The sequence below is a fragment of the Molossus molossus genome, unplaced genomic scaffold (genome assembly GCF_014108415.1).
Source record: "Molossus molossus isolate mMolMol1 unplaced genomic scaffold, mMolMol1.p scaffold_m16_p_1, whole genome shotgun sequence".
Classification (NCBI taxonomy): domain Eukaryota; kingdom Metazoa; phylum Chordata; class Mammalia; order Chiroptera; family Molossidae; genus Molossus; species Molossus molossus.
The window spans coordinates 1,020,765-1,045,860 of record NW_023425344.1 but is presented as its reverse complement, the minus strand read 5'-3'; the positions used below and the strand labels follow the sequence as shown (position 1 = coordinate 1,045,860).

Sequence of the window (25,096 nt, the reverse complement as noted above, 5' to 3'; positions counted from 1 at the left end):
AGCCGGGACACAGGCTCCCCGTGCATGCTGCCCTGGCTCATGCCCGTCTGCAGCCCCGTGACAATGTTCCTCTCCCGTCTCCTCGCCTGCCGACCTCACGCTCAGCTCAGCCATCAGGGTAGATGTCTGTCTACCTGCCCACACCTGACGCCCAAGTAGCTGGTAAAGGGAGCCCAGTGCTCGAGGTCCAGACCACAGGCAAGCCCACCCCCACCTTAACAACAGCTCAGCCAGAAGACACGCCGCACATCCGCACTGACTCCGCTTCCTAGCCACACTGTAACGCATGCTGGTGAGAGTCCACACCAACCACAACTCTGCTGCAGAAACTGAACAGCCTGCCTCGTCCTGCGCCCAGGCTCAGTCAGCAAACCTCTACTTCGCTCTCATGAAAGCAGAGCCAGAGCACTCAGCCCGGCTCCCAACAGAAAGCAGGGTTAGCACCGCGACCGGTTTCACTCCCCCGGGAATGTCCGTACCGTTTTTGAAGACTCTTCCGATCCCTCTGACCCCCTGGTAGCGGCTGCCCCGGTCCCCCTCCATGTACGGGAACACTCGAGCCTGATGCGTCCAGTAATAATCTTTAGACCCAAAGAAAAACACAGGGAATTCTCCAGTCTCGTGCTTCATTTTCTGAATATTTGGGGGGACATTTTTGGGATGGCAAACTTCTGCCGGCCACCATCTATTATAAATATTAAAAACAGGATTCACAGACTCTTCAGAGAGTGGCATTCGCGTCCACACTGTCAAGCACTGCAAAGCAAAAACACAGTGAGGGGGGCAGGCAGGGTCCCGGCCTCGCACCTGTAGTTCCCGAGCTTGACCCAGACGATGTCCTGGTGATGCAGCTTCTTCCCCGCCCTGCAGTCATTGCAGAACCAGCTGCCGTCGGGCATGTCGATGCTCAGGCAGTCGGGGTGGAAGGCCGCCGGGCAGGACTCGCAGCACAGGAGGCTTCCCCCTGCAAGGGAGAGTGGCTCAGCCGAGGCCGCCGTGTCTGCTCGGCAGCCCCTGCGCCTCTGACCCCACAGGCATCTGGGACCGGTGACCAGGACTCTGACGCAGCGTTTCGCCATGACGACTTCCCACGAGTCTGCGGCACGATCTCGGCCAGCTCGGGCCTGACACGGTGCACCACGCGCTACGACTCGTGGCACACGGGAAACTATGGGGCCACGAGCCAGCCCCGCAGCGGCGTGCACCCCCCCCCCGTGGCTGCTGGGGCGTGGAGGAGCGGTCCCCGCCTCACCTTTGGAGCACACGAAGCACCAGCTCACGTTGACGTGGGTATGGTGCCGCTTCCCCTTCCGCGCAGTGAAGTGGGCGGTGCAGACGATGCTGTGGGACGCGATCACCGAGCAGCCTGCCGCCAGGCACGCGTCCCCTCCGTGGTAGGCCACGGGGCAGCGCACGCACCGCATCATCTTACCTGCGGAGAGAGATGCTGAGGCTGGCCCCACAGCAGGGGGCCAGCGCCTGCGAAATAACGGGGGGAGGGGAACCCGTGTCCTCAGGGCAAAGCTCTTCAAACCGGCAAACCTTCCAAGGGCTGGCAGTAAGCCCCTGACTTTGCAGACCTTGATACATCGGACTTCAGATTCAACGGACAAAATTTCCGTTCTGTATGTCATACGTGAAAATTAACACCCTGTTAAATTGAAAATGCTTTTAACCAAGATTTGTTTATCATTGAATTAACAGGGGTTTTTTTTGTTATTAATTCACTGTTGTTCTCAACACATTTTAGCAAAAAGATCGTGTTGGAAACAGTCATTTCACTGACGTGAGCAATCGCACGTCTGCAGCTGCCGTCTACGTATTAAATCCGAGAGCCACCGCCTGCGGACAGTGGCGAGGGATGAGTGTGACCACTTGGCAGGGGCCACCGTGGACTCTGGTCACCTGGCCTTTCCGCAGCAATTTTTTTTTTAACCCTCACCTGAGAGTATTTCTCCCTTGATCTTTAGACAGAGCGGGGGGGGGCGGGGGGGGGGCTCACTGTCTGCAGCGGCTTCAGCGCCCGAGGCAGGGCTCCCGCGAGTGTCCCTGAGGCTGACTGCGGAGGCGGCATTTACTAGGCCCCCCCGGAATACGTTTGAATGACAGTCACGGGTCTGGAAAACCTTCTTGTGATATTTAACTTTTCATACACACTTAACCATAATTACACACACCACACACGTGCCGTTACATAGGTAAAGACAGGTACACGAACTAATCTGTACCGTTCTAACTCGCCCAACGAAAACCTGTGCGTGCGGCGGACTTTCGGCTGCCAGCTCGCCCCTCGCCCGAGCCCACTCGATGCATCGAGGTTCTGGACCCTCAGGACGCTTCCCAGGCTGGGTGCCGCTGCCTCTGGGCTGTCCCAGGAGCACCCACCAAAGGCCAGCACACGCCCCCAAACACCCCAGGCAGGGCCACCGGCCCTTGGAGGCAGACTCGCTTGGCTGACGCCCACTCAACCAGGCAGCGACACACCTAACGTAACAGACACGATTTGACTTGAAATCTTTCTTGTGTGTGAAGGACCATCAAGGTAAGAATTAACAGGATCTGTCAAAACACTTCCCAGGTCCCGCTAACACTAGTCTCGTTACAATGACTTTCGGGGCAGGAAGGGAGACCAAAGGGGTGGGGTGGGGGCAGCAAGTCCTTTGTCAAGAAAACCCAACCTGTGCCGAGTCGGCAACAGAAAACATGGGTTTCTGCAGACAGCGCCGCAGGTGCACGCCAGCCCCCGGTGTTACCTTTCGCGGGGCGAGGGTTCGAGGGGTTGGACGCGTGGCAGCTGACACAGCTGTGCAGCGGGCAGCGGAAGCCGCGGCTCTCGAACACCGTCAGGGGGAACTTCCTCACGCACGCGTCGTGGTAGAACTTCCCGCACTGGGACACGGCGCAGCGTCGGACCTCGGCCGCGCTCTCCTTGCACACGAAGCAGGAGTGGATCCCTGGCCGTGGGGAGGGGCCAAGAGGCGAGGACAGGGATGAGCGGTCCCTCGGCCCCGCGGGCAGCCACGCGGCGGCAGGCTGCTGGAGCACCTGTCACCCCCACCTGGAGCCGTGCAGCTCCAGAAGCCTGGTCAGGGTGCCGGTGGCGCTCGGCCCGGCCAGGAGGTGGGCTCCACTCAAGAGGACCAGCAGAGGGAGCAGCGAGGCTCCCGAAGGCGGGCTCGCCCTCTCACACCGAGCGCTGGACCGACCATGTGAAGAGCCAGTGCCCTGACGGGAGGTGTCACTGGTGCCATGACCTGAGGGAACTGCCCGGGAGGTGGCAGTGATGCCCCAACGGCGGGGAGACCCAGCGCTGAGGCGTGGAGCTCAGGGTGAGCATGCTGGCCGCAGCGGTTGAGGGGGCCGCCCTGGTGGGCAGGGCGGAGGAGTGGGCGCGGCCCCGCAGCTCAGAGCTGGGACCCCCGGTACTTGCCTGAAGTGCACTCACTGCAGATGAACCTGCCTTCCGGCGGCCGGGACAGCCCGAGGCAGGCCGGGTGGAAGGCCCCGCAGCAGGGCCCCTCGCAGAGCAGGAGGCTGCCCGTCTTCTCACACACCTGGGGGCAGAGGCGTGGGTGAGGCCCAGCCCGCCCTCCCGCGACCCAGGGGCAGAGCCTGTGCGGGCCCCACACCGGGCACCGGGCACAGACGACCTCAGCAACAGCAGAGGCCCAAGGCCCACTCCAGAGGCCACAGGTGAGGTCCGAAAGCCAGGAGCACGCCCACACCCCTTGTCGAAGCCAAGCTCGTCCCAAGGCTGCTGAGGGCCGAGCTGACCAGCACGGGGTCCGACGGACACGCTCAGGGTGCTGACCTGCCCCAGGGCCTGCCCAGCATGTGCCCCTGGGGGAACCAGACGTCCCGGCAGCGTGCGCCTGCTCCGGCCAGTTCCTCCCCACTCCATGGACGAGTGTCCGTGTGCGGGCCTCCCCTGCACGGGCACGTCCCACGTGGGGTGAGTGACCCGTGCACTGGTGGCCCGGGGCCTTCAGAACGAAAGCCAGCAGTGCCCAGACGCCGGCTCGCTCCTGGGACCAGCGGGCACGGCACGAAGTGGCAGCCCCTCACCTGGCACATGGCCCCTCACCTGGCACACGTGGTCCTTCTTGGCAGCTACTCCTCGCTCCGACTTCTTAGACGAGAAGGACACTTCAGTCTGCGTCTCGTCCGCGCTTTCGCATGGGGACTCCGGAGGCTCATCTCCCGGGCCGTCCGACACCTGTGGGCGAAGGAGGGACGCGCTCAGCGCAGGCCCCTGGGCGGGGCCACGCACACGTGTGCCGCACGCGCACCGGCCTCGCCGCCAGCCAGCTCCTCTGGGAGGCTCACCACCCGCTGCTCTCCTGGTGCCGCAGCGTGCTGGTGAGCCGGCAGGTTCCGGGATGGACTTCGTTCCAGCCGGTACTCAGAGCCCGTGGGCACGCACGTGAGGCAAAGGGTTAACGTGACAGGCCTGTGACGGTCCTCAGAAATGAAGTGACTACGAGCACCCCATGTGCTCTGGTGGGTGAACAAAGATGGGCTTTGGGACAGAGAACGCTGACCTTTGTCACCCAGCAGGTTACAGTCCAAGTACTTTAAGAGAAACGTATCAGTGCCAACTGAATTCCTGAAAACCAAAGTGCAGTCACACTGGGGGCCTTCCTGTCGGGGTCCAGCTCGTGCGCAGCTGCCGAGCTGACTCGGTGTTTCGGGAGCATGCCGTGCACCCCGCTCGGCCAGGTGCGCACACCTGTCCTCTCTCGTCCTCCTCCGGGTGGGGAGGCCTACCTTCCCCACCACAGGGAGCTGGCCACGGCCAGGTGAGGGCTTCCTTTGTTAACAAGTGAGTCTGAGTGAGGAGGGTGTGGAAACTCCGCCCGGCACAGCTGGGGCTGACGTGCTGCCTCCCCTGCACTCAGACCTCTGGGGACCGGCCACGCCCTCTCCGTCCTCACTGTGCCTCCCCACTGACCAGCAGCAGTGACTCCAAACAGAAACCAGTGAACCTTTCGTCAGAAAACTTCCATGTATCAATTTGAGGGTTTTTTTAAAACCTAAAAACACATTTAGTATTTACCTGATGTTTGGTAGATGTTGAAAACTGAATTTTCAACAGAGCAAACGTAGGAACTAACTTCCTGTCTGCTCAGTGGCCACAAGGCACCGTGGGACAGGCTCGCTGTTGCCCACGAACACCAGCGAGAGCTGAATCGGGCCACACTCACAAACTAGCAACAAAAACGAGGACAAGCCCCAGACGACCCGCCCGGCCCTGCAGCCTGTCACGGCCGTGCCGACCCAGCTCACCGGCAGCACCGTGAGAGAAAAGGAAGCACAGTGAGCACGGGCCTCGCGGGCTGGGGGAGCCGGAGCTGACGCGGCCGGACGTCTGGAGGGCAGGGGCTCTGCCGTGTCCGTGGGGGGCACAGGCGTGGCCCCCGTTTTGGCCTCGATGCTCTCACGGCCAGCACACCCCAAGAACAGTCTCAAGAGAGGGCGGCCTTTGAAACGATCCCCACGTTTTCCAGGAGGAAGGACACCCAGGGTCTCACGCGGTGGAGCTGCTCACCGCGAGGCCACCTGGACGGGCCACGGGGCCCACAGCCTCCTGTCACCCCACCCCCTCCTCCTCCAACGTGAACACCTAGGAAGAAGGCAACTGAAGAAACACTGTGCGAGCCTCCAAAGTTCACGTCCTCCCGACGCGGGCCCCACACAGGGCCGAGCACTGGAGACCTGTGAGCCAGGGGCCGGGGCAGCCGGGGCGGCCGGGGCAGCGTCCACACGGCCTCAGGCGGCCTGCCTGACGGCCCCAGGCCCAGAGAGCGGGCCTTCGGCGTGGCTCCAAGGAAGACGGCAGTGCCTACCCGCAACCCACATTCCTCCCTGGACGGCTGGACCCGACCTGGAAGCTGAGAGAAAAATGCACGGAGAGAAAGACAGAAAACACAGACCAGGCCTGGGTCGAAGGAAAGAATAGCACCTTTTATTTAAGATTTACAGAGACGTGAGCACGTTTCCACTGGAGAATTCCCACATTAACAGTTTGTTCGAGGAAGCAAACACTGTACACATTGGAATGGAGACACAGCTGCAAAGACACAGGTCGTTCCCCAGCGGGGTCTAAGGTGCACATACAGAACAGACCTTACAACATCAAGTCCATGACACAGTGCAGACAGTCGTCCCCAGCCCCCTCCCTCCGGCAAGCAACTCCACACTAGCACAGTCGGGGTCCAGGCTCCGCCAGGCGCGCGGCCCGCTCCAGCGCGGGCTCTGCGTGCGCCAGGGGCCGGTACTTACTCGGAGATGCGTTTGTGAGAGCGACAGTCACCTGTACGGCCCCAACACAGTCCCAAGTCTCAGTCTACGACATCTACGGTCTAGTCCATATCCAATAGGATGCATTTGGAAAAAGAAAAATGGAGTAACTGAACGGACACCGGCGGTCAGCCTTCCCGCTGCCTCCCGAGGGCGCCAAAGCCTCGCCGGCCCGGCTCCTGCCTTCGGTGCCCCGGCGCCTCCTCTGCTCCGCTCACCGCTGCCCTGAGAACCATGCTCCCTGGGGGCCAGGTGCAGCCTCCTCCACACACAGACAGGGTGCTGCTCACGGGGACAGTCACGCACACACGGGGCCTTGGCCGCAAGGACCAGCTCCTGGAAGCCATGCAGCCGGAGGGCCCCCCCCCCCGGAGCCGGCGAGCAGACCGGTGCACAGGCCGGGCTGCACCAATCCTGAGGCACCATCACAGACCTCGAGCAGCGAGCATCCCCACGCTCGTGCCTTTGTGAAGAGGTGACCAGAAGGCCCGTCCACACAGAGTGCTGGACTTACAGACGTGGGCCTGTGCCCAGCAGATTTCATCAACTTAAAATCAGAAGACTGACCTCAAACAGGCAATGAGGTGCCAGAGTGGAATCAGCTTTTCAGTGAGTCATTCATCACCAGATGCTACAGTGCACAACGCTTTTCGCTCAAGCAACCCTCCAGAGAACTCAGACGAGAGCCCACCCAGCCGCCCCCAGCTTCTAGGGCTGTCAGAGTCACACCCTGCCCTTCTGACCCACACAGCTGCTGTGCGGTCCCCAAGCCCAGGACATGCCAGCGAGAGCCACGTGGGGGCCAGCCCTTGTCACAGGTAACACGCGTCTCCAGATCAATCCTGCCGACCGATGTCCTCGGCAGAGGTGAGCGGGGAGGGTGACTGAGGACCAGAGCAAAGCCCCTGCCTCAGCCCCGCCCCATCAGCACTGCAGCAGAGCAAACCCCTGTGCTCCGGGGGCTGGGCCACGCCCCCCGCCACCTCAGCTGTTTCTTGAAGATGCAACATGCTTCAGTGGTTAGCACGCTTCAAAACACGTGCTGACAAGTTACATGCAATAACCCAACTACATGTAGGCCAGGAAAACTACACACCTCATCACAAGGTGTCCAATAGGGTGAGGCTGAGTCCTCAGTCTGACACGGAGCCCAGCCGGGTACACAGTGAACACGCCCGGGAGCCCGACCCCTCAGGAGCATGGGCACAAGGATGTCCACAGCGCAGGTGTCCACAGCCCAGGTGTCCCCACCCAGGAAGCACTGTCTGCTTCCTCTCACTGGCAAGTGCTCTCGAGAACTCTGGAATTCTAGCTAAAACAACATTAACGAATCCAACTTCACCGACCAAAGCCCCACCCCCGAGGACCCGGCACTTCTCGACAACGGTGCACCTGGAGGCCGCCAAGGGCCCTCAGAGCGCCGAGAACCTTCGCCCACAGGATACTGCGTTTCGATCCTTCCAGCAAAAGGCTAATTTAGATTCGTGATCTCAAAAATAAACAGTTCTAACAACTACTTTTTCTGTCTGTCAATTTTTTTTAAAGGCGATGAGAAGTATGGATTTCCATAGCATAAAATGGTCCCCGTGGGCAGGTCTGCCTGGCAGCAATCCAAAGGCCTCTGTGCCCTGCAGCAGCGTGTGGTCAGGAGCCACAGAAGGGAGCAGCCCACCTGCTGTCAGGCGGTCGGGCTGAGCCCCCTGGAGCACGGGGCCCCTTCCCCAGACACCTCGCAGTGGAGGGCTGGTCTGCACTCAAACTGCGACGCCATTCCTGACAGTCGACACATCTCGAGTGACCGTCGGCACAGCGCACGCCAGGCGTGGGGCCAAGCGCCCTCGCAAGGCTGTTTTCATCACCCAGTTCACACCCACACACGGACGCTTTGGGTTGGGAACTAGATGCTGAGTTACTGTCTTCTTCGGGCATTTGTACGGCAGACACAGCGGGCAAGCCGCCCGCATGACGCAGGGGCTCTGCCAACATCACCCCGCTCCTGGGGTAGCCCTCGCAGTGCCCCCTCCCCTGCCTGGGCCTGCGCACACGCTGACCCTACGACCCAGAGCTCCCGGAACTCGGGCCTCCAGGGAGGTCCCCTCAGTCCTGGGCTTTCCGCTTGGCGGAGCGAACGCGACAGGCAGGACGCCCACCACGGAGGACCGGACACACCTGCACCTCAGACCACAGCTGCAGACGGAACCTGCGAGCCTCCTCTGAGCAAGGCCCTGGGGAGCCGGGGTGGGCAGCAGTGCAGGGGAACCACGGCCAGACCACCACCGCCACCCACACCGGCTCACTGAGGGGCTGCTCCATGCTGGGCGGGCTGCAACCCGGACCCTCACTGAGGCTCTGGCTCTGCCCAGCTCCTTCTCACAGCCGCCCACTCAGCGCGCATCACAACAACCCTGCGCCGGGTCCCTGCAGAAAAGCATCTCAGCAACAGGCAGCTCAGACGGCTGGGGCGAGCAGGGCCCCGCATGGTGGCCGCTCCGGGACCCAAAGAGAGCCCGCGTGAGTCTGCAGAGCACGCCGCTCCCGTCCTGGAGCTCAGAGCAGAGCCCACTCGCCCTGGGGAGCCACGGCCCACCCGGGGTGCTCCTCTCAAGGCCTCCGCTGGCTGCTGGAGGGGACCTCCTGCCGAGTAGCACGCTGAGCACACCTGCCTCCCCGCCCAGCCCCCCGGGGGACGCTGCCACCCTACCCCCCGCCGAGGGCATGCACCCCGTCCCCCACGTGCCACGTCCTCCGCTGAGGCTAATTTTATGCTGCTCTGTGGACAGAGTCCTCTGGCCCCCTTCCTTCTTCGTGACGGACAGGAAGGCACTGCTGCTCCCTGGTAGCGGCGGCCACCACCGAAACACCCCGCTATGACCCACTCGGAGCCCACGTTCTCGTCAAGAGGCCTTCTGGGCGAGTCTTTATTTCGGTGACCATTTCTTGAACTAGGGCTACTCTCATATCACCAGTTTCTTACATTCTCTAATTTAGTGACTCACTCTTTGAGCTTTTCACATCCCTTAGGGAACAACAGCTCAGACGGCCCCACTGTGTCCAGGCAGAGCCCGCCCGCCCTCAGCCGCCCGCGCTCGGCTGTCCCTCCGATGGCCAGAGCCCCGACTGGCTGCTGCCGCTTGCAGGAGGGGCCAGAGGACCACTCTCCTCGCCACACAAAACGTCACGTCCGGATGGGGGGAGCATCACTTTATTGTCGTAACCGTGTCACAAGCGAACCGCTGAGGAGCCTGCCGCGCCGACACCCCAGCGCCCTGCATGCGTCACAGGAAGTCACGGCTCAGAACAGCGTTCGTCAGGAACGCCCGAGACGCGCACAGTGTCAGTCTGCGGGAATGACCGCAGGCCGCTGGCCCGCAGGGAGAGCAGCAGCCCCGCCTCCGTGAGCGGGAGCCCGGGCACGTGAGGCCTGTTCGCGCCGCCGGAGACGGGCACCTCCGTGTGAAGGCCGGTCGGGGTGCCAGGTGAGCGGTCTGCACGACACACCAAGGACCCTTCGCCCACAGACTGACTGTGTGCTGTCCCGGCAAACTGTTCAGTAGAAAAGACAGAACCGAACACGCTGGAGACCACTGAGCACGTGCGTGGCGAGCGCGCTCCGCCGGCGAGGACGGCCTGGGCGTGTGCGGTCTGCTCTCTGCTCTGCAGGCTCCGGCGCCGGCGCTGGTCAGTGGCAGGTCAGTGGGCTACGAGCGGAGGACAGAGGGGCCTCTGGCAGGACTGCCCCTCTGTGGTCCTCTTCGCCGCCAGACAGCCTGACTGAGGGCGTCCGCCACCTGAATCCACAGTGACCACTGGGCGGGATGTGTTTCTATTATGGGATGGACGTGACTGTTAAATGGCCTTCGACAGGTATCTTACCTTGGTCTTAACATTTGTTATCTGTTTTCTTCACTGTGTGTGTGTTAATACCAATAAAAACAGACTGTCACCCATCTTCACAAGTGAGTGTGAGGAGTGGCAGGCGCCCGCGGCAGGCATCGGGACACGCACCGTTAGGTGCAGCACAGGGCGGCCGGGTTCAAGTCCAGCTCGACTGCTGTGGGTTCCCACCAAAGCTGTTACCAGTGAAGGCGAAAAAAATAAGAATTTGCTCTACTAAGGGAATAAGAGATAAGTTACAAAACGTCAATCACACCACCCACCACCAGCCGTGGTCATGCAGCCGCGTTCTGCCCACCCTCCTGCCGGGGGCGCAGCTGCAGCCAGCGACGGAGTGCGTCTCCTTCGCCAGACTCCCTTTCCGGGAGGGTCCGCCCAAACGCGACCTAGACGCCTGCACTACCAGCTCTGCCCAGTTCCTCGTTTGGGTCAAGGGTGACGGGAAGGACACGGGACCCGGAAGGGGGCGTGTGGAGCCCCAGCAGCATGGCCACGGCTCCCGCCGGGGGCAGGGGCGACCAGTGGTCTGCAGGGGTGGGTGACACGACACTCTGTCCACGAGCTGAAGGCAGCCAGCGTGGCAATAACAGCCACCTCTGTCCACCTGGCGTGGTTTCAGGGATGTGCTTTCTGCCCTCAGATCCCAGGTCCGCAGAGCGACCCGAGGGAAGGCTAGTGGCTGACGTTCCTGCGTGAGGAGCACAGCGCCCACTGGGAGGTCTGTCACCTTCCAACGCAGGAGGGAGATCATGTGGCAGAAACAGACCTAAATCAGCAGCTCCCAGGCTAGAGCACTGACAACGCCCTGGCCGGCGTGGCTCAGCAGTTAGAGCGTCGCCCGCACACGGAAGGGCTGCAGGCTTGATTCTGGTCAAGGGCACGTGACTGGGTTGCAGGTTTGATCCCTGGCCCTGTTGAGGGAGGCAGCCAATCGATGTGTGTCTGTCTGTCTGTCTCTCTCCCTCCCTTCCACTCTCTAAAAACCAATGGAAAAATGTCCTCAGGTGAAGATTAACAACAACGACAAAGAATTAACAAATGACTAAATCTAATGACTATAAAATACCTCCCCAGTTCAAAATGAACATCTGAACCACCAAGACCCTACTCAGCCTGGTTACGATGAACGCAGGCGGTCAGGCTGTCCCCGCGCCCGCCCCGGGCGCCTCGCCCACAGCTCAGGCCAGAGCGCTGGCGGGACCGGCACGGCCTCTGCACCTCCCCGACTGTGCCTGGCAAGAGCGTGGGCCCAGCTCCACGGAGCACAGCGCCGGAACGTGGGTGCCGGACAGGCTCTCTGAGCCGTTTTAAACAAAAAGCAACAAGTAAAAGGGTCTCTGAACAGAAACCTTACGTTTGGGTTGTCGTCTCCAGAACTAAGCCGCCGTCCAGTGGCCTTGCAGGGCACTAGTCTGAACTGGACGGGGAGACGGAGACCACTCTGCCCAGGCTGTGCCTTTCCACATTCCAACAAGCTCCGGGGACTCGGTGAAGAGTCCTCACTGCGTCCCTGGGTGTGCCCACGTGAGACCGCCCAGTTACCCACACCCTTGGCCATGAGGAAGCCCTGCCCGGCCACAGGGCAGCCCGCCACCACGCTGAGCGGCCGGAGCCAGCAGAGTGCTGTGTTCACGGCACTGAGGACGGGCAGCCAGCTCAAGCCCCTGCACCCGGGCAATGGGAATACCCCCAGAGGCTGGAAGGCCTGCCCCTCGCCTGACAGCGCAGGACGCCCGCCCCCCGAGGACCGTGGCAGAGACAGAAGTGCCACCTTCCGACCCAGCGGGGAACCGTCTGCTCCTGGCCTCGCTGCCTGCCCTGAAAAGCTCGGAGCTGTCTCCTCATCAGCCTTCTAGAAACAGGACCCCGTCTGCGATGAGCGCGCCCCAGGAACAAGAGAAGGGGAAGATGAACTAGAAACAAGCTCTTGGGCAGCCACTGGAGTCCAGGGCCCCCACTCCCTCTGGACCGTGTTGCAGCATCTGCACTGGAGGCTCTTTCCGTGTGGTCTCTCGTGACGGCAAAGACCAGAGCTGCTGCTGGTCTGGAGGTCAGGCTCCAGGGACTGTCACCCTCACACCTCTGCGAGCCCAGAAAACAGGGGTCATTGCCACAGTGGTTCTGACTCACCTCAACACTCAACTACCCAAGAACATGCCAGAATTCAAAGGACCAAAGAGCACATGGACCCAAAGCCACAGCCCCCACGGCCTTGGCCCAGCAGCCAGCGAATCAGAGTGTGGTGCCCGGCCCTGGCCTCCCGGGTGACTGCCCTGTGACCGAGTCAGTTCGGCAGACAGTCACATCGGGACAGAGCAACCTCCTTCCACGTGAGGAACACAGACGCCATTTGGGAACTAGAGGCGCGAGCCCACGCGTGACCACGCACGTGGACGCACCCTGCGTGGCCTCCTCCCGCGCGGGCTCAGTGCAGACCTGAGTCGTGCCGCGGCCGTGGAGACACTGCACGGTGCTGACCGAGCGGCCGGGCTCAGTGGGCAGCCTTCGTGGGAATGCGTTTTACCTCGTTCTCGGTTAAGGAGGCAGAGGGAGATGAACTCTTGCTAAATGTGAGAGCGGAGGCGGTGGCTTCGGACGCCCGGTTCCGCTTCTTCAGTGGTTTGCAGGCATCAGACAGGTGTTTCGTTGCTGCAAAATAACATGAGTTCATAAAGCGAAATTTGAAATCTTAAATCACTGATCCCACGACTACTTGACAATCACTCTCTTCTCAAGGAGACCCGAAGAAGGCTCCTTTGTCGTACCAAAGGCTTCAGTTGTTTATTTATTTTTTATCCTCACCTGAGGACATTTTGGCATTTATCTTCAGATAGAGCGGGGAGGGAGGGGGGGAGAGAACCATCGATGTGAGAGAGAGACATCGAGTGGTCGCCACCCGTGTGACCCCACCTGGGGCCGGGGACAAACTGCAACCGAGGTACGTGCCCTTAGCGAGAACCGAACCTGGGACTTTCTGGTCCACAGGCCGACGCTCTGACCGCTGAGCCAAACCGGCCAGGGCAAAGGCTTCAGTTTTCATTGTGAGGACGTCTGAATGTGAAGAAAGGCAGACAGGCCGCACAGTGAGCAACACCCCCCTGCGTGGCCCTCGGACACCACCCCGGGCCCTCAGCTCCACGCGCGCCAGGCCCCAGGCCCTGCCAGGCATCCCGGAGGAGGCCCCAGACGTGCCACCCGCCGCGAGCAGGTGAGCACACCCCTCCGCAGCACAGGTTTGGGCGCAGCTGCAAGCCCCCCGCACGTCCCAGGGGCCCCAGGCCCACCCCGCGCCCAGCCGCACACGCTGTCTCGGAGCCGCTGTGCTGTGAACCAGGACAGCACCTCCAGCGAAGAGGCTGCAGCCCCCTCCAGCTTCACATCCGACGTCCCTCTCAACTCCGTTTTCCTCCCTGACCAAGAGCGTGGGATGGAGCAGCCTCTAATAAGTGACCAGCAGCCCTGGCCGGCGGTTCAGGGCTCAGGGCACCGGCCCCATGCGCCAAGGCAGCAGGTGTGACCCCGGTCGGGGCACATGTCAGAATCGAGCAATGAATGCATGAGTGAGTGGAACAGGTCCATGTCTCTCTCTTAAAATCAATCAATAGTTTTCTTTAATTGCGTAAAAGGAACACCCAAGCAGACAGACCAGCAGACGAGGGGCGGCCCCTCCCGCTGTCCGACCGCTCCCGCTCAGGACGCTGGACGCTCCGAGTCGGCGCTGGCCCCACAGTGGCACCGGAACTGAAACGGGGAGTTCGTGGCCCTGACCAGCACCGTCGAGGAGGCCACACAGCTCTGGTTTGGGTCACCCCTCTAGCCCAATTTCACTTTGAAAACAAGCCGTGCAGAAATCAGGAGTCGCTTCACTAAGACCAGCTGAGCGCTTAGGGCTTGCTTCCCAAGTGCACCGCGCGCCCTGGCCCGTCCAGCCGACACTGGTCTGACTCCCCTGGAGGCTCCGGTCCCTCCCAGCCCAGCCTCCGGCCACACCGCCCAGCGGAGAGCCCTGTCCAGCCCCGGCCAACACCGCCAGGAGCCACGGGCCACATTACCTGCCTGGCTCTTCAGGGAGGAGGCCACCTCGATGGCCTGGCAGGAGCCTGTCCGCGATGTTCTGTCAGCAACGGTCTCTCTCTGTTGTTTGAAACAAAAATAGAAAAACAAATAAAGGAAAAGAAAAGAAAGGAAAGTGTCTCCTAATGTGGACTAACCTGCTGCTGGAAGCCATGTGACAGAACGTCCTCCCAGGAGTGTCCGGCCCGGCCCAGCCCGGCCTCGCACCATCCCCACTCGGGAAGGAGCCCCGCCCGGCCCGGCCTCGCACCGTCCCCACTCGGGAAGGAGCCACACCCAGCCTCGCACCGTCCCCACTCGGGAAGGAGCCCCCGCCCGGCCACTTGCACACTGCTAGGGCCTCCTCAAGCTCGACTTGACCAGTAGGCGGCTTTCAACGTGTGCCCAGGCTGCCCCCGGCTCAAGTGGCAGGCAGGGAGCGGGAAGGACCCTCTCTGACTGCTGAGTCCCTGAGGTGGTGCCAGAGTAAGTCAGGCTGAGGGGGTCACGCTCCCAGACGAGAGTCACACAAACCACACACACCGTCGTGACACACATCTCACAGCCGAGAAGGGGACCTGAGCTTTCTGTACAGCCTGGGAACTGGAGTAACAGTGGAAATGAGTCGGGGGCACCGCGGCGAAGGCCTCGTGGCCAGCCTGCCACCCGCACCCGGCTACCCAGGACGAGACAGAGCGGTGCCCGCACCAGGGAGAGGGTGGCGGCACACTCGGGTGATGCAGACTGGAAAGCAGAGCCGGCCCTGCCGCTGCACGCTGGGGGCTTCCTGAGCTGCCTGGAGACAGGCGTCTGCCGGCCACTGAACGTGAATGCTGAGATTTCAATGTCAGGGGCATGTTTAGGTAAATCGTTTATACAAACACTTCAAAGCAACTGTGTCAGCAAAGGCTGCTGGCAAGAGGCACCAGCGGAGGACTGAGCGGTGCGTTCCTAAGCTCGCTGCAGGGCACGGTCCCTCACGCGCCAGGAGCACGGGGCAGGGCCAGCCGCTCCCCTGCTCAGCAACAACGGCCTTGAGAGAGAGATGGTGACGCCGTGGCCAAGTGCGCACACGTCAGCAACACCTGGCATTTATTCCCTCCTCAAAGCAGAGCAAAGCGGTAGAAGAATCAACGTCCTGACGTTCAGCAGCATTCGTCTGGTGTTCTCCTCACGCCATAAACAACGCCCGTCAGCGCCACCAGAGCCACAGAACCCACAGTGGTCCCGTCCACTTAAGCTCCCGTCCCTGGAACGTTCCCTGGACATCAGGATCAGACCAATGGTCAAGCCCCAGGCGCCCAGAGGGCTCGCCTCTCCTTGAGCACCACAGGGGGCCGGGGCCACGGCTCCATTGGCCACGTGGACGTGGCGGCATCCCTCTCCTGTAGGCGCCGGGCGAGCTCTGGCCGACTCAAGTGGGGACGGGTTGAACTCCGAGGCTCGGGCCATGGCCCTGGCGCCAGGCAGCAGCTGTCGGTCGCATCGAACAAGCTGCGCAGCCTCCAGGGCTCCCGTCAGACACCACGAGATACTCATGGGGACCCAGGAAGTCCACTCAGTGCCTCTATGGGCTCTGAGACTTTTATCACATGCCTCATGGACACGGATACTGTGACGTGACTCACACGAACAAGCCCACAGACGAGGGCAACTCTTCCTGCGTGACTCACGGGACCTAGCATGCAGTGCTCAGTGGGGTTCATGTCAGCAGCAGCCCTGCTGCCAGGACCACCCTGAGAGCCCCAGGGCAGGGGGCTGGAGGGCTGGCCCTCATCCTGCCCCACCATCAGGGCATCAGGGTCCCACGCGGTCTTTCTGCCAGACAAACCCGGATGTTATTACCTTCCGAAGACCGTGCTTGTCAGCCCTGAGTCTCTTCCTGGGCGCGTCCTCAACCTCGGCGTCTTCTGTGGGGTCCTGTGTCCTCTTTGGGTGGCTTCTTTTTTTCCCATTTAAATGACCTAGGAATGGGGACAGGAACACACACATGCAAAGCTCTCCACAGCCACACGAGGCAACACGGGCACCCACTGCGCAGACCTGGGCAGGTCCCCTGCAGCCCCGCTCCAGGGCCCAGCACCACAGGCCCCGCCTCTGCACTTCGTGACTCGCAAGGGACTGTTTCAGAAACACCAAATTCTGGGGAACCCTCATCAAACCTAGGACTATTAGACCAGTATTTGCAATAATTACAATTTAGTGTACGATAGCATTAAATTTAAATATAATCTAGTACTTTTTAAAAAATCCTTCACTTAGCCCAGCTGGTGTGGCTCAGTGGCTGAGCGTCAACCCTGCACCAGGAGGTCACTGGTTTGATTCCTGTCAGGGCACATGCCCAGGTTGTGGGTCCGATCCCCAGTGCGGGGCATGCAGGAGGTGGCCAGTCAATGTTCCCTCTTAATTGATTTTTCTCTCTCTCTCCCCCTCTCTCTCTAAAAAAAATCAATAAAGAAAAATAAAAAATAAAAAAATATAACTTGCCCTGGCTGGTGTTGCCCAGCAGTTAGAGCATCGGCCCATGGACCGAAAGGTTGCAGATTTCATCCCTGGCCCTGGTTGGGCACATGCAAAAGGCAACCAATCAATGTATCTCTCACATCATGTTTCTCTTTCTCTTTCTCCCCCCCTTCCTTCTATTCTCTCCAAAGAAATTAAAAAGTAAAAAACATGTAACTTGCTACATTGTATATATTTCCTTAGAGAAGTATCCAAGTAACAGACACTCCATTTACATGTGCAAGTTCAGGGCGCATGTAGGTAACTCCCAGGACTGCCAACTACCCCAGACCTCAGTGCCCAGACAAGACGAGCGCACAGGCCCAGAGGGATTTATAACTGGGACACACCAGTGTTTATTTTCACAGAAACCCAACCTTTGCATTTGCATGACCATTTCAGAGGTTCTGGGTTTATTCCTGGACTGGTCTAACATCATGTGGGAGGGCAGTGTCACCCTTGAACCTAACTCCCGGGTGGGACAGAGCACACTGGTCGGCCCGTGGCGTCCAGCAGTGCCCAGGGCCGAGACAGAGCACTGGCCTCACAGTCAGGCCCAGACAGCTGGCAGCCAGCCTGCTGAGCGGCCTTGTGGGGCCCAGCTCTTGGCCCCCTCAGGAAGAGGCCTGTGGAGCGGTGGGCAGGGGGATCTGCTCAGCCCCTGCCCAGTGAGACCAGTTCTGACCCAGCTGCCCGTCCACAGGTATTCACTGGGCTACCAACACCTCAGCCGACAGTGCTGACAGCACCTCTTCCACGTCAAGGCCCCTTCATGAATGAGGCAACTGCGCTTCTCACAGAAACAGCCATGTGGCCGTCTGGATTCCTTGGGCTGAAGACAGTGGGGTGGCTGGCACCCTGCACATGACCCATCGTCCTGGTTGTCAGCACTGGGGTTCCTGAGACAAGATGGGCCGAGGGCCTCCAGGTGGGCGCACACCCAACGCACACGGGCAGAAGCCGGCCCCTCATCAACCACAGGCCCAGGACGGTCCACCAAGGCGGAAGGTGACACGGCCTCGTGCTCACTCGCTCTTCAAGGCTGAGCTGGGACGTCTCAGGGAGCCTGCCTTACCAAGTGGGGACACGCTCTGGGGTCGCCGTACTGCCTGCACTTCTGCCTTTCACAGAAAGCCGACCCTGCACAGCCTGTTACTTGCAACGCACACTGAACGAATGAGCCACATTCAGGGTTCATGTGACCGGACGCTGACGTGGAGATCTGGAAAGCTCCACAGACAAGAAGGAAAGGCTGCGTGGACATGGACATGTGCCGCGGGCCCACCGCCCATGTGTGCACCGGAGCACACGCAGACCGACCGCCACTCTGGGTCTCGGCCTCCTTGGGGGATTGGCACTTCGACATTTGGCCTGTACAAAACTCTCCAATGACAACCCTCGAGAGAGATAAAATTTTTTTGTATTTTGAACCAACACCAAGTACATCACTTATTTCCCGCATGTCTGAGCAGAGGACGAGCATGCGTTTTCTCCAGAGCGCCTTTCGCCCACTCCTGCCGCCTGCAGAGTTAGAGGAGGAGCAGCCTGCTTTCCAACAGGGAGCGAAGGAGGAGCCAGGACACCACACGCAAGGCGGGCCCTCGACCTCCCTGGGCTCGCCAGCTCTCGCCAGCTCTCGGCAAACAGGCCGGGCCCCTCCACTCAGGCGGGAGGGTGAGGGGCCCGCAGCCCAGCTGGGTCTTGCAGAACGGCACTCAGGACAGAGGGAGGACATCACACCACAGTGACCACACGCTCTGCGGCCGGCACAGTGCAAAGGTCAGAGGTGCTCTGCTGCCGCCCCGCACACACCACACCCAGGCGTTTACCAGAGTCTTCTTCCGACGGAGACGCGGCCCGGACTGCGAACTTGGTGTTGTAGCGGGCTTTCTGCTTCTCGTTCAGCATGCTCCACTGGGACCCCAGCAGCTCGCTGATCTCCTCCCCAGACGCGTCGGGGTGCTCAGCCACCACCTGTGGGCACAGGGCAGGGGCCTTTTAGAATTAACGGGCATCTCTATTCCCTCATCACAAACCGTGTCCCACAAAAGCTCTGAAGAGCCCCGCCAGTGTGGCTCAGTGGTTGAGCGTGGACCCTGCACCAAGAGGTCACTGGTTTGATTCCCAGTCAGGGCACATGCCCAGGTTGTGGGCCTGATCTCCAGTGGGGGGCGTGCAGGAGGCGGCCAATCGATGTTCTCTCTCTTCAGTGTTTCTCTCTCTCTCAACCCAATAAAGGGGAGGGGGGGGCTCCAAAGAGAACTCGTGTTTAACTGATGCCGAAACCCCCTGAAGCTCACGAGTGAGAACAGGCTGGAGCAAGCTATTTGAGCGGCGATGTGAACACAGGAGTGATAAATGGGAAGAGAAAATACAATTTTTGAAAATCATCACATTGCTAGGAAGCTACGGTTTCCCTGGCTACGTTGGTCAGTCACAGGAAAAGTCCCATGGGAATGCAACTCAGGAGCGTGTAGGGTCTGGGCCTGGCGTCGTGTTGGTGGGAACACCCCCCTCCAGGGACACGCCCTGGGAGAATGGCACGCAGCTGGCAGGTGGGGTGTGAGGAGTACGCGCGGCCCCCGCAGGGCAGGCAGCTGACCCATGTCCGAGGCAGTGCTGCCCCACTGGATGCAGCAGCCTCACCAGGCAGCGCCTGAAGTGCCCACCGGGCCTGCCAACCAAGAACCCACATCTCCGCCAGGTCTCCGGGAGATTCACGGCTCCCCGAGCCTGACCCATGGGCCTGGGCCGTACCCTGTTGTGCCTGGGGCGTCTCACACCTAAACGTCCGGGTCCTGCCCCAGTCTAGGGGCCTGGCACCAGCCTGTTTTCAGGCTCCCTGTGGGCTTCTTGTGGGCGCTGAGCTTGAGAGCCATGGACGCTGGGGCACAGAGGTCAACCAGCTCTGACGCACGGGCCAAGCCTGGCCCGCCCCCATGCTGGATGGCCTACGACCCAAGAATCATCGCATACTCTGAAAAAGTCAGATGGCCTCCCAGCACAGGAACACTGCGGGACTCCGCGGACCGCACAGCACCGCGCGGCTAGACGGCCGGGCAACCCCAGGGCACTGTGCCGCCCAAGGCTCTTTAACCAACTCGAGAGTGCGGGCAGCACCGCGGAGCCAGACCCCAGGTGGAATGTGCTCCTCAGGGGGCCGTTTTGTGGGTGAGTGGGGGCCGCATCCCTTCACCTGACAGTGCTCAGGGTAATGCTGGCGGCTTCCTAGCGCCCCCCACACACACCAGACGCCGAGACCTAGCCCCTGCCCAGCCAACACAGGGAGCCTCTGCCCCAACGCAGCTCCTCAGGACACGGCCTCCATGCTGGCCTTGCCGGTCGCCTTCCACACGTGAAGCCACCCCAACCACCAACACCTGTCCTCAGTGACCTCCAAGGTCGCCACGCTTTCTAACATCATCACCCTCCCCCCATATTCCCAGGCCCCCAGGCGAGCAGTGTCTGTCCCGCCTGCGTGAGGGGTGGGCTTGGCCAGCCCTGAGGGTCTCAGACCTTCATGCAGCACGAGTCCCGAGCACCGGCCTCTGGGACACTCCACCCACAGGCTCCGCCCACGTGGCGCAGTCAGCCTCCGCTGCCGTTCGTTCCAGCCCTGGTCAGCGTCGTGCGGGGAGGCAACCAGTTGATGTGTCTCTCTCACACTGATGTTTCCCTGTCTCTCCCTCCCTCCCACTCTGAAGATAAATAAAAAAATATCATCAGTTGAGGATTAAATTTAAAAAATAATAAATAAAAATGTTAAAAAAGAAAAAAAACTGAAAACTGAATTAGCCTCCGGGAAAGACTCTGTCGATGCTCCAGGGACATCCTGCTGGCCCAGGGCTGGGCACGCTCACGGTGGGCCATCGCCCTGTGCCTGTCAACCAGCCCCTGCCCAGCGGTCAGCTGTGCTCCAGGGACGCCACACACACACACACACACACACACACACACACACACACTGTGAGCCCAGCCAGTGGCTCCGCAGGTTGGAGCATCAATTCCCAGTCAGGGCACAGACCTAGGTGCATAAGGGTGGCAACTGATTGATGTTTCTCTCTCACATTGAGGTTTCTCTCTCTCTCTCCCCCTTCCTCTCTCTCTCTAAAAATCAATAAACACATCCTTGGGTGAGGATTAAAAAAACAAACCACCAATAAGAACACACTTGTGAGCTGCATGGCTGAGCCCAGCCTGCTGGACAGAGAAACCAGCAGACGACGACCAGGAGTGACCCCTCCTAGAAGCACAAAATGCTTCTTCATCTGCAAGAAGGAAGCTGGAAGCAGAAGGGAGCAAATGACAACCAGACCCTGTCCTGACAATGTCTCCTAGTGAGCGACCCTGGACAAGGAGGGGTGGGAGCAAGGGGGTGGGCCCCCAGCTGTCTCTCAGGACTTGCAACTGGCTAATCCACTGAGAGCCAAACACAGAGCCCTCGGGTGTGCCGCCCACGAGAGGCACCTTCACAAAGACCCCGACTGTCCACAGGGCGGACGGGGAGCAGCCACCTCAGTGTGAGCTGGATGTGAACAGCACAGAGCCAGCAGCCTGGCGGTGACATCAGCGGCCAAAGGGCCAGAAGCCCGTGGTAGGCACGCTTTGCTGGTAACAATGACTCAAAGCGGCTGGCCTCACGCCCCATGGGCCAGAGGGCAAGACATCTGTCCCCGTGCCCCACAGTCTGGTGTGGTCTTCAGTATGACACCAATGACCTTGGCTCCGGAGGGTTCCAGGGCCACCGCACGGCAGAGCAGCCCCGCCTGGTCACTGACACACCATGATGGTGGCACGGCCCCTGGTGGCCACTGAGGCTGAGCAGCACCTCAAGGCCACCCAGGCCCTTCTGCTCACAGCCCTTCCTCCGGGACCGCCGAGCTCTGCGCACAGTGGTCCTCTCAGGAGCTCACGGTGTCCTGGCACACCCCTCACTGCAACCGAGCGCCTTTATGGGACGTGACCGGTTTGGCTTAAGAACCCTCCCCTCTCCCAAAGTGATGACACCCTTCCCCAGGAGCCGCGCGTGAACGCCGGTGTGACCCACGGCCGTCCCGACCCTCCAAGTGCTGCTGTCTGCACAGGCCACCTGGGTGTGGGGTCGTCACACCCTGAGCGCAGACACGCACGTGGGTGGCTTGGTGGCACCACTTCCTCCGCAGGCCACGCTTCTCTTCAGACCTGCGGGGAGTTTACCTGGATGACACCAATTTACCCTTTAACACGGGGAGATGATGACAACTCCGACTGCAGAATGCTGCACCTCCCCGCGAACACCTCTACTTATGTAGGGCTGCCAGAACATGTTATTCTTCTCCAAAGTTATACACATTCTGTTACATTGACCCCCAACTTGTACTTTTGTTGCATCATAAATGGTATCTTTTTTTTTCTTTCAATCCTCACCCGAAGACATTTTTCTATTTATCTTCAGACACTGGGGGAGAGAGAGAGAAACATTGATGTGAGAGGGACACATCGACTGGCTGCCTCCTGTACGACCCCAACCAGGGCCAGGGATGAACTGCAACTGAGGTACATGCCCTTGGCTGGAATCAAACCCATGACTCATTGGTCCACAGGCTGACACTCTAACCACTGAGCCAAACCAGCCAGGGCGATGGTATCTTTTTTAACAAGGCATTTTCTCTTTGTTTCTGCTCTTGCATTCTGTCTTATACCCAGGTCTGGTGAACTCATACTAACTTGAAGATTTTCTGTAGATTCTCCTGACTTTTCTACACGACCTCAGCAAACAATAATCAGCTTTCTTTCTTCCTTTACTATTATGCTTTTTTAAGTTTCCTTATTTTACTGTACTGGCCAGTATTTTCAGTATAACATTTAATGTGTAAAGTGACAAAAAGACATTCCGCCTGATTGATTTTAAAGACAATGCTTCTAATGTTTCATTAACTAGTGTGAAGCCTCCTGAAAGTTTCTGATAGAAACCCTTCAACAGCCCTGGCTGGTTTGCTCAGCGGTTAGAGCGTCGGTCAGTGATCCAGAGAGACTGGGGTTCAGTTCCCGCTAAGGGCACATACCTCAGTTGTGGTTTGTCCCTGGCCCAGTTGGGGTTGTGCGGGAGGCAGCCACTCGATGTGTCCCTTTCATGTCAATGTTTCTCTCTTCCTCTGTATCCCTCCCACTCTATCTGAACAAAAATAGAAAAATGTCCTCAGGTGAGGATAAAAAAAGAAATCCTTTAACGAATTAAGAAAGTTCCCTCCAGTCCGGCCAGTGTGGCTCAGGGGTTGAGTGTTGACCCTGCACCAAGAGGTCGCCAGTTCGATTCCTGGTCAGGGCACATGCCCAGGTTGTGGGCCTGATCCCCAGTGGGGTCATGCAGGAGGCAGCCAATTGATGTTCCCTCTCATCGATGTTTCAATCTCTCTCTCTCCCTCTCCCTTCCTCTCTAAAATCAATAAAGAAAAAACATTTTTTTAAAAAGGAAGCTCGCTCCTGACCCCGGGTGCTAACCGTGTGCGCATCAGAGAGCAATGAATCTGACCCAATGTCCTCCATCTATCAGGACAACCACTTACTCTATGATAGAACAAATCGCAATATTTTCTAACACCCCCTTTGCATTCCTGAGAAAGCCCGACCCTCCATCACTGCAACAGTGAACAAAACCAAACACGGGGGCCTGACCCCTCAGTTCTGCACCGAACCAGCCCTCAGGACACACGTCCCATGAAGACGAGTGAGAAAATCACTCAGATGTTTTCATCAATGATCCTTTAAAATACCATGGAAACAGCCCTGGCCGGTTTGGCTCGGCAGTTAGCGCGTCGGCCTGCGGTCCAGAGAGACCCGGGTTCGGTTCCCACTAAGGGCATGTACCTCGGTTGCAGTTTGTCCCCGGCCCTGGTTGGTCGTGTGGGTGGCAGCCACTCCATGTGTCCCTTTCACATCGATGTTTCTCTCTCTTGCTCTACCTCTCACTCTATCTGAACAAAAAATAGAAAAAGTGTCCATAAATAAGTAAATAAATAAAATAAGATAAAATGCTATGGAAACAGGCCCTAGCTGGGGAGCTCAGTGGGCTGGAGCACTGTCCCCACACACAAGGTTGTGGGTTCGATCCCCGGTCATGGCACATACAAGAATCAATCAATAAATGCAGAAATAAGTGACCAACAAACCCATGTTTCTCTCTCATGGCTCAGGTGCTCGGCAGACATGGTGCTCACAGGCACTGGGCCTGTGAGGGTGGACACACCGTAACCGCAGCACCAGCACAGCCCAGCCCCCGGAGAGACGCTCCCCTAAGGTCAGGGCTGAGCACTAGGCCAAGTCCCAGCAGAGGGCAGCCCGTGCGAGCCAGCCCGCCGCCCTGGGCCCGCTGGCCCACAGCAGGAAGCAGTGAGGCAGGGTGAGTGCCGCTCCCAGCAAGAGGCATGTGTTAGGTCTGGACCCTGCCCCCGGCTCGCTAGAGGCCAAGGAATAGCCGGTGCTCACGGACGCCCCCCCGCCGGGGGAGGACACACCGGCCAACGCGGTACTGACCTCGTCCCGGTGTCTCTGACAGAAGACCAGGAACTGAGATGCTGCGTCTCCCTTTCTGCCTCGAGGAGCAGAGGCCACAGCCTTCTTCCTCCCAGGAGGAGACCCCACTTCTCTCCTGGCGTCGGCCTCAGCCCCCTTCTGCGGAGTCGTCACTGTCCCAGGGCCACCGTCCTGGCTTTCAGCAGAGCGAGACAGTTTGACCCTCCGCCTTCTCTTGACGGGGACGTCCTGTTCCCTCCAGGACCTGAGGTCCCCTGCGGTGTTTCCTACGGGCCCCACAGCAAGGCCTGCCTCCTGGGCCGCGTACGGGTTCAGGCAGAGCTGGTCCCCCACGTACAGGAAGGTGAACTTGGCCTTCCGCTCCTCCACTGACATGGCCGCGGCCGCTTCGGCCTGAAGGAGACCCGCTTCCCACTGCGCCCTCAATTTCCCCGAAATGGGTTTCAGCAGCTGAAACAGAACCACATGACCCTGTAAGTTTCACTATAAAAACAAAAGTAGCCCATTGTAATGGATACTTTTACAATCTCAGATACATTTAGAAATCAGAAACTATAAACCAATTAACTGGAAGGCTTTACAGAGTGCAGCTCGATAGAATAACTTTAAGTGGGAAATAAATTTTAATCACGTTTAACTAATGTAAATACACATGTTGGCGTATATTATATGTAACAGTATTATTTATGTATCCATAAAAGAAAACAAAAGTTATGAAACAAGTTATTTTTGGGAGTCATCAAAGGTGTAGAAAGAAACGTGTCATGGATTGTAACACAGTATCCTGGGCAGAAAGAAACAGCGACAGACTTCAAGAAACCCTAAGTTCAAGACA

At 59.4% G+C, this 25,096-nt stretch overlaps 1 protein-coding gene across 4 annotated transcripts in view; it reads right to left on the bottom strand.

The window, feature by feature from the left end:
• Positions 1–25,096, bottom strand: part of NSD2 (nuclear receptor binding SET domain protein 2) — a 43,896-nt gene that overhangs the window by 7,850 nt on the left and 10,950 nt on the right. For 2 of the 4 annotated variants that reach the window (XM_036257591.1, XM_036257592.1), the window contains exons 4-14: positions 24,262–24,711; positions 18,579–18,723; positions 16,093–16,211; positions 14,247–14,328; positions 12,719–12,843; positions 4,085–4,216; positions 3,431–3,554; positions 2,754–2,954; positions 1,253–1,432; positions 808–964; positions 480–685 (exon numbers count right to left, since the gene is read on the bottom strand). In XM_036257591.1, the coding sequence (XP_036113484.1) occupies positions 480–685; positions 808–964; positions 1,253–1,432; positions 2,754–2,954; positions 3,431–3,554; positions 4,085–4,216; positions 12,719–12,843; positions 14,247–14,328; positions 16,093–16,211; positions 18,579–18,723; positions 24,262–24,711 (1,921 nt within the window). Of the gene's footprint in view, positions 1–479; positions 686–807; positions 965–1,252; positions 1,433–2,753; positions 2,955–3,430; positions 3,555–4,084; positions 4,217–10,292; positions 10,371–12,718; positions 12,844–14,246; positions 14,329–16,092; positions 16,212–18,578; positions 18,724–24,261; positions 24,712–25,096 lie in introns of those variants that run through there. The other 2 variants (XM_036257593.1, XM_036257594.1) reach the window with 2 other exon arrangements.